At 35.9% G+C, this 12,312-nt stretch overlaps 1 protein-coding gene across 1 annotated transcript; it reads right to left on the bottom strand.

Annotated features, from left to right (window-relative positions):
- Positions 1–11,174: 11,174 nt before the first annotated feature.
- Positions 11,175–12,155, bottom strand: LOC114613272 (olfactory receptor 4K2-like). The gene has a single exon (XM_028758522.1). It carries the CDS (start codon positions 12,153–12,155, stop codon positions 11,175–11,177), a length of 981 nt encoding a protein of 326 aa, XP_028614355.1.
- Positions 12,156–12,312: the final 157 nt, after the last annotated feature.

Below are 12,312 nucleotides of genomic sequence, written 5' to 3'. Positions count from 1 at the left end.
AAAGGAGCTAAAACTGTCCAGTGGAAAAAGGACAGCATTTTCAACAAATGGTGCTGGTTCAACTGGAGGACAACATGTAGAAGAATGAAAATTGATCCATTCTTATCCCCTTGTACAAAGCTCAAATCTAAGTGGATAAAGGACCTCCACATAAAACCAGATACACTGAAACTAATAGAAGAGAAGGTGGGGAAAAGCCTCGAATACTTGGGCACAGGGGAAAAGTTCCTGAACAGAACTCCAATGGCATATGCTCTAAGATCGAGAATTGACAAATGGGACTTCATAAAATTGCAAAGTTTCTGTAAGGCAAAGGACACTGTCAATAGGACAAAACGACAACCAACAAATTGGGAAAAGATCTTTACCAATCCTTCATCTGATAGAGGGCTAATATCCAATATATACAAAGAACTCAAGAAATTAGATTCCAGACAACCAAATTACCCTATTAAAAAATGGGGTATAGAGCTTAACAAAGAATTTTCAATGGAAGAAACTCGAATGGCCGAGAAGCATCTAAAGAAATGTTCAGCATCCTTAGTCGTCAGGGAAATGCAAATCAAAACAACCCTGAGACTCCATCTCACACCAGTCAGAATGGCTAAGATTAAAAACTCAGGTGATAGTAGATGCTGGCGAGGGTGTGGAGAAAGAGGAACACTCCTCCATTGTTGGTGGGACTGCAAGATGGTGCAACCACTTTGGAAATCAGTCTGGAGGTTCCTCAGAAAATTGGACATAGCATTACCCGAGGATCCAACTATACCACTCTTAGGCATATACCCAGAAGATGCTCGAACATATAACAAGGACATATGCTCAACTATGTTCATAGCAGCTTTATTTATAATAGCCAGGAGCTGTAAAGAACCCAGATGTCCTTCAACTGAGGAATGGATTCAAAAAATGTGGTATATTTACACAATGGAGTATTACTCAGCTATTAAAAACAATGAATTAGAGAGGTTCCTAGGTAAATGGATGGAACTAGAAATTATCATCCTGAGTGAGGTAAGCCAATCACAAAAGAACACACATGGTATTCACTCACTGATTATTGGATAGTAGCCCAGAACCTTGAAATGCCCAAGATGCAACTCACAGGCCACATGAAGCCCATAAAGAAGGAAGACCAAGTGGGGTTGATTCAGTTCTTCTTAGAAGGAGCAACAAAATACTCAAGGGAGCAAATATGGAGACAAAGCAAGGGACAAAAACTGAAGGAGGGGCTGTCTGAAGACCTTTCCACCTGAGTATCCATCCCATGTGCAGTCACCAAAGGCAGATGCTGATGTGGAAGTCAGGAAGTGCATGCTGATAAGAGCCTGTTATGGATGTCTCCTCAGAGGTCTTCAAGAGTCTGACATATTCAGAGGCAGATGCTCACAACTAGCCATTGAACTTATCATGGGTTTCTCAATAGAGGAGTTAGAGTGAAGACTGAAGGAGCTGAAAGGATTTGCAGCACCATGAGAACAATAATACCAACCAACCACAGCTCCCAGGGTCTAAACCACCAGCCTGGGAGCACTTAGGGGGGGGATCCAGGGCTTCAGCTGAATATGTAAGAGTGGAGGGCCCTGCTGGGCATAGATGGAAGAAGAGAACCTTGACCTCATGAAGGCTGGATGCCCCAGGGGGTGGGAATTTTGAGGGTGGGGAGGTGGGAGTGGGGGGGAGTAGATAGAGGTTACATCCACAGAGAAGAAGGAGGAGGGGTGAGGGGATTGGGGGTTCCAGGGTGGGTGGGGGATGGGGTAAGGGGACAACATAGGAAATGTAAATAAAACATCCAATAAAAAAAAAGAAAAAAAATATCAAGGAAAAAAAAAAGAAAATCAAGATTAGCCATCACAATCATGAAAATTAAACAACTAATTGTCAAATGATGAACTGATCAAAGAAAAAATCAATAAATAAAAAATTCTCCTGGAACTGAATGAAAATGAGTATACCACACAACAAACTCCCTGGGATACATTAAAAACAGTCCTACTAGGGAAATTTATAACTCTGAATGCTATATTTAAAAAATTAAGAAAAATTACAAATTAGTGACTTTGTGATCTAAGAAAAACAAAAACAAACCATATCTAAATCCACTCACTAGCAAAGTATAATAAAAACTCAGAGCAGAAATTAATATATTAAAAATAAGAAAAACAATATGAAGAACCTATGAATAAAGGAACTTGTTCTTTGATAAGATAAACAAAATTGACAGTCCCTTGGCTCAATTAAACGCAGGAAAGAAAATGAGAACCCAAATTATAGAATCTGAAATGAGCATGCTGGCCTTTAACTCATGACGTAGCTAGTACTGGCTTTGAAATCCTGACACTCTGGCTTCCACTGACCTCTATGAGTATAAGCATCTACCCCTATCTGAAATGAGTATCTGCTAAACAATACATTCTCTTAAGATATATCTTTATTATTCACATTCTATTATTTGTTTGTTTATGGGAGTGCTTGTGCATACATGTGCCATATGATACACACAGAAGTTAGAGGGCACATTTTGAGAGTGAATTCTTTTCTTCTACATTATGAGAAGCACTTTTTCTCTATCAAGAAGGTGAAATTATTTTCTCTGTTTTATATGTCTAAACTATTATTGTGAGTTTATTTTCCCATAATTTAATGATGTTAGTTATACTCTGGCTTCTTTTTTTTATTATTAAATCAATCATAATTTTTACTTATTCACACAGGGATTATAAACACAAAAATGCAGGACATGGGGAAGGGGATGACACCGGAACGTGAGTGTTCAGGGGGAGTACAGATATCATTCAGAACAGGGTATTGGCTGGGTGAAGGTTCATGGGACAGGTCACTATGATGCTACCTATGACTCACTTGTCCTTATCTAGTTGGTATTATCTGCCAAGGCTACCTATTTACAAGGTCTATGACTACTCAGGCTGGTAAATTTTATACTCTGGCTTCTATTAAAGAACTCCAAAACATTTTGCTTATGGATTTTCTGATAATGATGAATTCCCTAAATTTTTGCACTTCACAAAACCTTGTGAAAATTTATACTTCCAGAATACTGTTTCCTATAGCAATCTGTTTTATCAATTAAATTTGTACTTAATTTTATTTGTGCATAAATTCATGAATAGTTCTCTCTCTCTCTCTCTCTCTCTGTCTCTCTCTCTCTCTCTCTCTCTCTCTCTCTCTCACATGTTTATATTGGCTTCTTACCTTGAGTGATGACCCACACTTTCATTTCTAATGTGTCTGGGACATTTATTATTCTGTTTGGATTTGGTTCTCATAGATTTGTATTTATCAACTTTAATTGTTATTTAATTGATATGGCTACACTATGAAGCACCACAAAGTATCTTTTGCATTTCAGAGATGCTCTTTGTTTCCTCCATTGTGGAACACTAGTCGATTTTCTCCTACCCCTAATAGTCTAGATAATTCCTCCTTCCTAACACTGTGAGTGAGTCTTTTCTTAGACTTCAAGTTAATCATGAGCTCAAAATGGGCAGGAGAACCTCTAAGCTTCTGACTCATTTTCCCTGTAGGTCCAAGAGTTCTGGGCCAGCAGAGCAAAAGGCCACAGAGATCATGATGTGTGGTACAAGTCTGATTTTTATCCTTTGATACTGAACTCATAAAATATGACTATGAGAGAAACATTACCATATATTTGATACTGAACCAGAGCACATACAATATTCTAGAAACTAGGCTTCAATTATCCACTATATTACTGTCTAAGTGGCAGCATAACTTCATTTTAAGAAGTTAATACTAACAGCCTTGGGCAATAGCCTATGATGTTTGAGGGTTTTCTGAGACCTCTTTTTTCAATGACTCAGCAAGTTATAACTCATTCCTAGCACTGGGATTTTTTATTGGGTATCTGGGTGGCATAATGTGTCTACTTGGGGAAGTGTGTGTGTGTGTGTGTGTGTGTGTGTGTGTGTGTGTGTGTGTGTCTGTGTGTGTGTGTGTCTGTGTGTGTGTGTGTCTGTGTGTGTGTGTGTGTGGTGTGTGTGTGTATGTGTGTGTGTATGTGTGTGTATGTGTGTGTGTATGTATGTGTGTGTGTGTGTTTGTACAGAGAGAGTAAAAGAGAAAGAGAGAGAAAGATTCTATATGTTTTTTAGAAAGTTCTTTCACATTAATTTTCCTTTCCCACTTTCCAATCATTGCCTTCTATTTCATTGTGCTTTCCTTAACACAAGTCTGCTAAATAACAAAGTTTGTCTATCACAAACTTAACTAAATATTGACTTCTATTGTAGCTGCTGTACTAGATATTGTGTCCTTACATGAGCAGATTAACACATCTCCTGATGCACAATATGCAGCTATTGATCTAGTAATTGCCTTTATCTCAGTACTTGTCTAGAAGAACCATCAAAAGCAATTTGCTTTCAGTTGTCAAGGCCAACAGTATACTTACATAAGTATGTCTCAGAGGTATACTAACAATTTAACCCTATGTCATAAGTTATTTAGCAGTGATCTTGATTGTCTCTTCCACAAAATATTACAGTGGCCCAGTACATTGATGACATCATCCTGATTAGACTAAGTAAACTGGAGCTATCAACCACTTTGAACCTGTTGGTAACACATGTGTGCATGAGAGGATATAAAACACATCCAACAAAAACTCAAGACCCTATTTCCTCAGTAAAATTTTAAGGAATCCAGTGGTATGAGTTATACAAAGATATTACTTCTAAGATGAAAAATAAGCTATTGAACCTGGTTCTTCCCACCCCTCAGAAAGAAACACATTTAGTGCCCCTTCTTGGATTCCTCAATTGTGTATGTTATGCTAGCCAATATGCCAAGTAACCTGGAATGCTGCTAGCACTGAGTAGGGCCTAGAACAAGACAAAGCCTTTCAGCAAGTGCAGGCTGATGTGCAGTATACTCTTCCACTTGGACCATAGGCTCCAGCAGAATCGGTGGTATTTGTGGTAGGAGTGGCAGATTGAAGATGCTGCTTGGAGCCTTTGGCAGACCATTATAGTAAAGCACAGAAGAGGTCCTTGGGATTTTGGACCAAAGCTCTACCATAATCTGTAGAAATCTATTGTCTGTTTGAAAGAACGATCTTGGCCTGCTACTGGGCCTTAGTGGAAACTGATCATTTCAAAAGGGGTCTACCAAGTTAGCATGAGACCTGGGCTGCTCATTATCAGATGGGTGTTATCTGACTGACAAAGTTATAAAATATGTTCACAGTGGTATATTCATTATCAATCCTGACCAAGTACTGAAATCATGAAAAAGTTAAGGAAGTTTTCTAACTGATTATGGTTCCTCCTGCCATTAAAAGACACGACATACCTTAGTTGTAGAATGCAGAGAAAAAAATCTGAAACTGATTTGGAAGCTTCCTTTCTATTAATTAGCCTTGTTCAGCCAGCTGGAGAAAAATATAGCAATATATTTGTATTCAGGCTGTAATGTAAAATATAACGGGTTAGTGCCTAAAAGGGGGAAGGCTCATGCCCACACTGTACATCCATGACTGGCAGGACATGGACACCAGGGTTGACCTACTATTTTTGTTTCACTAAATGGGCATGTTGTCAAGTTTCATGTTAAATATTTATATTTATACCTATAAGCGACAACACTTCTCAGTCTTAATCAAATGAGTGCTTTCATTTTAGTGAATGGCATTTACTGAAGAAACTTATGAATGATCAAGGTATTGATAACAAGTGACTGTTGAGTACTCAGCTAGAGTTCCTATATCACCTTTTCTGAGGATCAGGGACCTTTGTGAAACAGTGAACAAAACTAACATAAGAACCAAACAGTAGGAAAGAAGACCTGACATGCTGTCTTTTGAACATCACATGGCCATAGCACTCATGAACTCACACATTTTTGTTCCCTGCACAGTGTTTGCATAAGATATTCAGTCATAGACAAAGAGGAGGAGGTGGTCATAGGACAGCACTCCTCCAAGGAAGTTAATGGCAGTGGAGAGCTGCTAGAAACTAGGGAGCTGTCTTCAGTTATGTAGCCATTGATAAGTCACTTATAATGCAGTCAGGAGTTTCATGAGTGGCCTTGGTTAATCTCACTTTGTCACTAAAAAAAATAAAGAAACAAAATAGTCATAGATGTGATAGAAGTGGGGACTTGGCAAGAATTGACTAGGGTATTAGGAAGCAAAGTAAGGGTGAAGAAATGAGTAACGTGTGTGTGTGTGTGTGTGTGTGTGTGTGTGTGTGTGTATGTGTGTGTGTGTCTGTGTGTGAGCTAAACCCTAGAAAAAGTTGATTTTCCATCTTTCTTGAGCCGTTGTCTACAGTTCTTCATCTAGGGTAGGGCCCTGTAGATTTTCTCCAAACATTTTGATATGCCAACTGGTCTTGTCATTATGCTTGTCTTGTTTAGGCAGCAATATTATTTAAATTTCATGGATACAGCTCCATTGTCATTGTTGTAAACAGTATACTGGTTCTCTGGCTCTTACAACCTTTACAACCCCACTTCTAAGTTGTCCTCTGATCTTTATGTATAATACAATGTTGTGGATGTATAGGATAAAGTGGCACACCCTGAGGCTAGTTGTTCCCTGCCTTTAGACCAGTGGTAGAGTTCTGTGATAGCCTTTCTCTGCTATAAAAAATATGTCTCTTCAATGAGGGATAGGAATTATGATTATTGTGTGTATAAAGTTAAGTATTTAAAATGCAGTTAAAATTACAAAAGTGGTAGTAGTAGGTTGTCCTCTAGGGTTTGAATTAGTGTTAGGTATGTGCTTATACATACACACACACACACACACACACACACACACACACACATATATATATATATATATATATATATTTATATATACATCATTCAAATTTCCTCAATGAGACTTAGTATTAAATACAATAAACATACACAAACAGACAAAAGTGAAAAAGAAATTTAAAGGTCTTTTTTAGGAATTATAAAGGGTAGTGAATGAGAATAAAATATAGAACAAGCCTGTGAACATTTTTATTAACTATATTATAAATCTATTTTTATCTTCAATGCATATCTTCTAATTATGATGCACCTTCATTGTTCAACAACAGATATTTTATAATGGGTTGAAGAGAAAATCAAGGATAATAAATGATTCATATATGTGAATATGTGACGTGTTATGAAATGGCTGCTCTGATACATCATATGAGTTCAGGACAATGACCAGTCTGTGCAGTTCTGGGGTAATGCTTAAAACAGAAATTGTTACCCAGAAATAAGCTACATACCTACTCACTCATTCTCTAGATTGAGAGACTTATAATTCAGAGGAAATACTCACTTGGAATTTCTCCTATGAAGTACTTTCTACCACATCCTTTAACTACTTTTTCATACTCTTGGAAATTGAAACTCTCCATGCCTAAATCATCATTTATTCACAGTTAATATTTTAAATGAATCATATTATATAAAACTTAAAACACCTACATTACTGTCTTTGAATGTGTGAACAGAGACAAAATATAGAAATCATATTTTAAACTTTCTCAGTATGGTTACTTTTATTTGAACTCTTTTCCTCCTACTAGCTTGCCTCATCAAGCCTTGATATGAGGCTTTGTGCCTAGTCTTACTGTAACTTGTTATGCCATTTTCACTTGATATTTCTTGAAGGCATGCTCTTTCCTCAAGGGAAAAGGAGATGGAGTGGATATGGGAGATGGGTTAGGTCAGGGACAGAGGCGGGGAGAAGTGGAGGGAGTGAAATTACAGTCAGAATGTAATATAATACACACATTTAAGTTGAAACAAACAGTAACAATAAAAAAGAATTCTATTTCCCCTTCCCATGAAGATCTTTACATCCCCCCCCCCTTAAGCCCTCCTTGTTACTTAGCCTCTTTGAATCTGTGGGTTGTACCATGGTTGTCTTTTACTTTATAGCTAATATCCATTTATACCTGAGTACATACCATGTTTGTCATTCTGGGTCTGGGTTATCTCACTCAGAAACAATTTTTCTAGTTCCATCTATTTGCCTGCAAATTTCATGATGTCATGATTTTAAACAGATGAATAATACTCCATTGTGCAATTGTGCCACATTTTTATTTACTCTTTAGTTGAGGGACATCTATATTGTTTCTAGTTTCATCCTAGTACAAATAAAGTTGCTGTGAAAATAGTTGAGCAAGTATACTTGTGATAGGATGAGTGTCCTTTAGGTATATATGTCTATGAGTGGTATAGCTGGGTCTTGAGGGAGACTGATTTCCAGTTTTCTGAGAAACTGCCATATTGTCTTCCAAAGTGCCAAGTTTTCACTCCTACTAACAGTAGAGGAGTGTTTCCCAGTTCCTTATCCTCTCCAGTGTGAGTTGTCTCTTGTGTTTTTAATCATTTCTTCAAGTGCATCTCATCCATTAGAGACTCCTCTTGTAAGAATTCTGTGTTATGGCTGAGTAGCTTGTAGGAATTTCAATAGTGGGAACAGGTACTGCCCCTAACTCTTTTGGCTACTTGATGAACATGTTTCCTCCTACTGGGTTGCCTTGTCAAATTCTGATGTGGGGTATATGCCTGGTTTTATTGTAGCTTGCTATATTTTACTTGGTTGATATTCCTATGAGGCCTATTCTTTTCTGAGGAAAGCCGGTGGAAGGGGTAGATTTTGGGAAAAGCAGAGATTGCAGGGAGAGACTAGGTGGAGAGAAATTGAAGGGGCAATATAATAATATATGAGAAAAGAACAGGAAAGAGAAAAGAAACAGACAAAGAAACAAAGAAAAAACAAAGAAAGGAAAGAAACGGAAACAAAGAAAATGCTGTAAAGATACTGACCTGTCAGACACAGTATACTTATTTGACCTTTTCCGTACAGTTATGGAATGTGTTTCAATTTAAAGTTGCAAAATATAGTATTTGTTTAGAAAAACACAGCTGTACAATATAACAATAAATGTACAAATGAACATAGACAAAAGTAATTGGCATATATATAATATTACAGAAAATAATATACTCTTACTAATATAGTACTATGTCAGGTAAATTCAAGTAAGACTCTTCTATTTCAGTTCCTGCAGTTTTATCCTTTTTTAACACAACAGAAAAAGTAACAATATTATTACTTAGTATTTATTACTGCTAAATACCCTACACAAATTTTTGTTTAGTTTCAGCATCAATAGTTGTTACATACAATTACTACAAATTTATAGGTGAAGAAACCAAGGCTAAAGAAAATTTTAAAACATTGCTCAAAGTTTTAGAAATAGGCCAAACTTCTGGAGTTTCAATTCAAATTTACAACAGACATATCTAATTACTGAATAGACATCTCTCTGTAACAAAGAAAAAGATCCTGCACTTGAATGGTCCTGTAGCACCCAGGAAGGACTTGAAGTACAATAGGTGCTTAACAATGAATTATCGAACTAAGCAAGGGTTATTTAGAGCTAGACTTCACATTTTAAATGAAGATATTTTGCATAATAATAGAAATGATGCAAAAGTATACTAATATTTTTGTAAGTTTTGCTTACCTGAGGCAACAAAATAACTACATATTTGCTCTAGTTCTCAAATTAAATATTTAGCTTTATATCTGATCTTAACACTGCATTTCTTTATAAACTTATATATATATATATATCCAAATAAACTTTAGATATTAAAAATGTATCTTTGAAGTTGTTGCTTCTTTGAGGCAAGAGCTTATGTTTTTACAGGATTCTTAGTCTCTGGTGACAGTTTGCTTTCATAACTCTTTTTATATCCGTTAAATCAGGGAGTAACAATCTCATGGTGCATCAAAACATTAGGCATTCTAACATAGCTTTATCACACATTCTAGATTATAAATGAAAACCAGAGTGTTTTATCATCTGTTTTAACAGACCATAGTTTAAAAATAGAACGAAATTAGAGCATTAAGTGTTATTTTGCTACTGCTTTTCCCAGAATAAAGCTACTTCCGGAAGTACCTTGATTAAAATTAAAACATAGTTGAGGTAATTCAAGAAAATAGAAATCACATGTCTACTTTACATAAAATATTATCATAAACATTTTAATCTACTTTTCATAATTCCCATACTAGAGATAAAAAAGGGTTAAAAAGGTAAAATGAGTCTTCCAGGATCTAACTCAGGAGCCTTGCTGGTCTCCATAATGTGCTTTGCTTGTTATCATGAATAGCCTTGGATTAGGAAAAATTCTTTGTGCCTTTGGTTCTTCAGTAGTTTAGAAGATGGATAATCTATTTGAAATTCAAAGATCATGTTAGATAAAAAAAGAATCTACTTAACGTTATTGGTAATAAACCAAGTTGGGTAGAAATGAACCATGTATTTTAGAAATTAATTTCAGTTTTTCTGACTAAACATATGATATTGAAAACTAAATGTAAGCTTTATAAAAATTTAAGAATAGTTTGAACTAATTTACTTAAAAAATAAAGTGTATCATGAATTCAGCAGTTAATAGTGTTCTCACACAAAAAATTAAGAGTAAATGGGTCTGTTATACCTATTATTCACAGATAAGTTCTAAAAGCCAGTCTATTTCAGTAGTCTACTTTCTATTATTTAACTATCACAGACCCTCAATTAATTCATTATTTGCTATATCACTCATCTGATAGTAGTAATCTTCATACTTACTGAGAATATAGATTGCTAAAGTATTAATTTATTAGGTTCAAATTTGTATCAGGACTCAAAATTGTTTAGTTTTATTTAAAATAATTATTTCATGATATCAAATTTCCAAATATATTTTCTAATGTTATGAATAAAGCCTGTTAATGTTTCAAAATCCTAATCAAAGTTTTAAATTAAAATGGACACCATAAAATGTCACAAGATAGTCAAAGAGAAGTGCTCTGGATAAGCAAACAAGAATAGTTTATATTAAACTTCTTACAGAGTATTAACCCTGGTATGTATGTGTATATATTTCATGTATACAAGAAAATGAATCAGTGTTCAAAATTATGGCAACATAACTTTTCTATGAAAATACATTATAAACTTCAACACATTGTCAAATGTATCCATAATCACAAAATCTAACAAAAACAGCACTAGTTTTTAAGCAAACTGTTGCATCTCTCAACCCTGACTCCTTAGTATCATAAATTTAGATGAAATGTTTAGAGAGGCAGATCATAGGTTAATTATCTCTTATTCTGTTATAAAACCTTACTCTCTGGATCTTTCCAGTGTTCTCACTGTGTAATTTGGATTTATCTTCCCAAAAGAGAAATATTGGTTACTTATTTTCTTCTTCACTGCTATTCTCACTTCTTGATTTCTCAAAGTATAGATAAGTGGATTCAGAAAAGGGGTGAAGATGGTGTAGAAAACAGATAGAATTTTATCCATCAGAAAGTTTGTGAAAGGCCATACGTAAATGAAAATGCATGGTCCAAAAAACATGAGCACAACTATGAAATGTGATGTGCATGTGGAAAGAGCCTTAGACGATCCAATTGAGGAGTGGTCCCTGATGGTGACAAGCACCACAATGTAGGAAATGAGCAAAATCAGAAAACTTATAAGAGCAATAACACCACTGGTTGAGACCATGAAGATACCAAGAACATATGTATCTATACAAGCCAGTTGGATTACCAAAGGAAGGTCACAGAAGAAGCTGTCTACTACATTTGGACCACAGAAGGGTAAATAGAGGATAAAAACTAGCTGACTCATTGTATGTAGGAAGCCTACCATCCAAGAAGTTACCACAAGTCCAACACAAACTTTTTGACTCATAATTGTTGAATAGTAGAGTGGTTTGCATATGGCAATATACCTGTCAAAAGACATGGAAATCAGCAGTACAATTTCAGTTCCTGTGAAAAGATGCAAAAGAAAGATTTGAGAAATGCATCCCTCAAAAGAAATGGTCTTGTGGTGAGCAAAGAAGTCCATGATCATCTTCGGTGTTGCAAAGGAGGAGAGGCATATGTCAATCAGAGAAAGGTTGCTGAGAAGGAAGAACATGGGGGAGTGGAGATGTGAAGTGGACAGGACAGTGAACAGAATTAAGCTATTCCCAAGCATTGTCATTAAGTAGAAAATGGAAAATGCCACAAAGAAGAATATCTGAAGCTCAGGAGAATCAGTGAGTCCAAGTAACACAAACTCCGGTACTCTGGAATGGTTAAGCCTCTCCATCTATCCATAGACTCTGCTCTGTAGTCATAAAAGACAAAAATATTACAGTCCTGGGAATGCATAATATGTCTAAAACTACACGTGAGGAACTTAAAACATTACTTAGTAGTTATCTAACTCACTTGTTACCTAGAACCCATTGAAAAATGCTCTTAGG

Source organism: Grammomys surdaster, unplaced genomic scaffold (genome assembly GCF_004785775.1).
Source record: "Grammomys surdaster isolate TR1022 unplaced genomic scaffold, NIH_TR_1.0 126198, whole genome shotgun sequence".
NCBI lineage: Eukaryota > Metazoa > Chordata > Mammalia > Rodentia > Muridae > Grammomys > Grammomys surdaster.
Note: the sequence above shows the minus strand (reverse complement) of the source record. Positions and strands in the feature narration are given on the sequence as shown.